This window comes from Pteropus medius, unplaced genomic scaffold (assembly GCF_902729225.1).
Source record: "Pteropus medius unplaced genomic scaffold, Ma_sr-lr_union100, whole genome shotgun sequence".
In the NCBI taxonomy this organism is placed as follows: Eukaryota; Metazoa; Chordata; class Mammalia; order Chiroptera; family Pteropodidae; genus Pteropus; species Pteropus medius.
Window position 1 is genome coordinate 38,757 of NW_024347852.1, and position 2,428 is coordinate 41,184.

General features: G+C 67.3%; 1 protein-coding gene across 1 annotated transcript in view; it reads left to right on the forward strand.

The window, feature by feature from the left end:
* The first annotated feature begins 134 nt into the window (after nt 1-134).
* The window catches only part of SHANK1 (SH3 and multiple ankyrin repeat domains 1), a 42,526-nt gene continuing 40,232 nt past the window's right edge, over nt 135-2,428 (forward strand). The window contains 3 exon segments of the mRNA XM_039878704.1: nt 135-1,482; nt 1,683-1,886; nt 2,340-2,411. Coding sequence (XP_039734638.1) covers nt 1,228-1,482; nt 1,683-1,886; nt 2,340-2,411 — 531 coding nt within the window. The 5' untranslated portion in view covers nt 135-1,227.

The following is a 2,428-nucleotide window of genomic DNA, read 5'->3' on the forward strand; positions in this document are numbered from 1 at the left end:
CACACACGCCTCTTGCCTTCCCTCCCCCAACCCCCCAGCCCATCCCTGCTCCCCCAAAGTCAGCAGTACCCTCTACTGCTTCCCATCTCCATGGCAACGGTGCAGGAGCCGGGCCTGGTGTGGGGGGGAGGGACCAGACCAGACATTCTGGCTTCCGATGATGATGGGGTGGGAGTGGGAGATGAGATGAGCCAGGCAGACCCCAGCGAGGATCCGCTCTTCTAAGGCGACCTCGGGGAGGAGGGTGGGGATCTCGAGATGATCTCTCACCCCGGCCTCCCCCACCTTTGCCCCACTCCTTAGCGTCCCTCCCAACCCCCAGTATCCCTCGGAGTGGGGCCACCAGTACCAGGCAATGCCGACCCATGCACCCTGCATTGCCAGCCCTCAAACACACCCACAGGTCATCTGCTGCCAGCCCACATGGACCCCGGCCACCACATTCCTGTCACCTGGACAGCCCGCCCAGGGCCAGCCCCTCCCCGCCACGGCCACTAACACAGATGCCCCCAAGAACCTGCACAGGCCACCTCTCGTTCCCTCGGGACACCCCATGCGTAACGCTTTGCCCCATGACACCCCCACCTGGCTCCCCTGGGACACTGGTTCCCTAGCCCTCTGCACAGACTGTCAGCCACACTTCAGTGAAGTCACCGGCTCCACCCACTGGGCACCACTTCCTGCTCCTGCTGCCCCAGGATCAGGGCACCTCCCTCTCCCCCTTACTACATCCCAGCCCCGCCTCTCCCCCTCCCCCGCCCCCTACCCTGGAGGAGGATGGGAGGCCCTCGGGTGAGGGGCCAGGCCGGGGTCAGGAGGGCAGGGTGCCGGTGGGTCGTCCGCCTGTCTGTCCTCGGCTAATTTTAGGCGCATTTTCCCTGGCCTGGCAAAGTGGGCCAGTAGCTCCCGCGGTGATTCTGCGGTTTCTGGGACACCGTCACGCTGGGTCAGCGGCAAAGTGGGGCGCAGGAGGGGTGGGGGCTGCGAGCAGGGCCAAGGGCAGAGAGGAGACATGTGCGGCAGGATGGCAGGCATGGGGGTGTGTGCCAAGGCGGCAGGAGCGTCCGGGGGTGTGTCCGGCCTCCTGCCTGCCTGCCTCGGGCAGTGTGGGGCGGCCGCCCTTGACCGCTGGTCCCCCGAGGGGCCGGGGCTCCTGGTCTGACCGCCGCCCTTGGCCCCAGCAGCCGCCTGTGATGCTGCCGTCCCCCACCGCCCCGTGGCCCCACGATGACACGCAGCCCCGCCTCAAGCGAGGACGAGGAACACCACAGTGCCAGCGAGTGTCCCGAGGGGGGCTCAGAGTCCGACAGCTCCCCAGACGGGCCCGGGAGAGGCCTCCGGGGCACCCGGGGCCGGGGCAGTGGGGCGCCTGGTAGCCTGGCCTCCGCGCGAGGCCTGCAGGGCCGCTCCATGTCTGTCCCCGACGACGCCCACTTCAGCATGATGGTCTTCAGGATTGGCATTCCGGACTTGCACCAGACAGTGAGTGGCCCTGGCGCTGGACGGCAGGGGGACAGGGGCCCAGACTCGCACCAGGAGGCCTTCCGCTCAACCCCCGCCCCGTTTCCAGACCCCCCTCCCCCACACACTTGCCCAAACCCCCCACTGTCCCCAGCACCACCCGCTCCCCACTTGCGAGCGACTTCAGGCTCCCGTCCTTGTCACCTGCCTCCCCCCACCAGAAATGCCTGCGCTTCAACCCTGATGCCACCATCTGGACAGCCAAGCAGCAGGTGCTCTGTGCCCTGAGCGAGAGTCTGCAGGACGTGCTCAACTACGGCCTGTTCCAGCCAGCCACCTCCGGCCGCGACGCCAACTTCCTGGAGGAGGAGCGGCTGCTGCGAGAGTACCCCCAGTCCTTCGAGAAGGGGGTGCCCTACCTGGAGGTGAGGCCCGCAGGCTTCCCAGAGGGGAGAGGGCGGGTCCCGCCACGCCTCTGTCCCCTCCCCGAGGGAAAACCCCTGGTGCCCAGATCTCTGGGTCGCCTGAGGGTCAGAAAGAGTCAGCGGGGCCTCCTGAGTTCAAATTACTGCCGTCCCCGAGCAGGAATGGCCTTGAGCGAGCCGCTTCCCTGCCCCAAGCCTCCCCGTCCGTCCAGTCCGGGAAGGGTCGGTTCCCAGTGGCAGTGGACGTTCTGCAGCGGGGGGCAGAGCCCCCCACTCCTTCACCTTAGGGGTTGCAGCCTGCAGGCCCCACAACGACGGTGCCGCACCCCTTTGCCCACCCAGCTGAGGCTGGGCCCTTTCCACCCGGACCCTGAGCCCAGAATGGGGTCCGGCCTCCTCCCCGGGCCCTGACGCCCAGTCTCCGTCTCTCCCCGCACCCCACCCCGGCCTCAGTTCCGGTACAAGACCCGAGTTTACAAACAGACCAACCTGGATGAGAAGCAGCTGGCCAAATTGCACACCAAGGTGAGACAAGGCTTCTG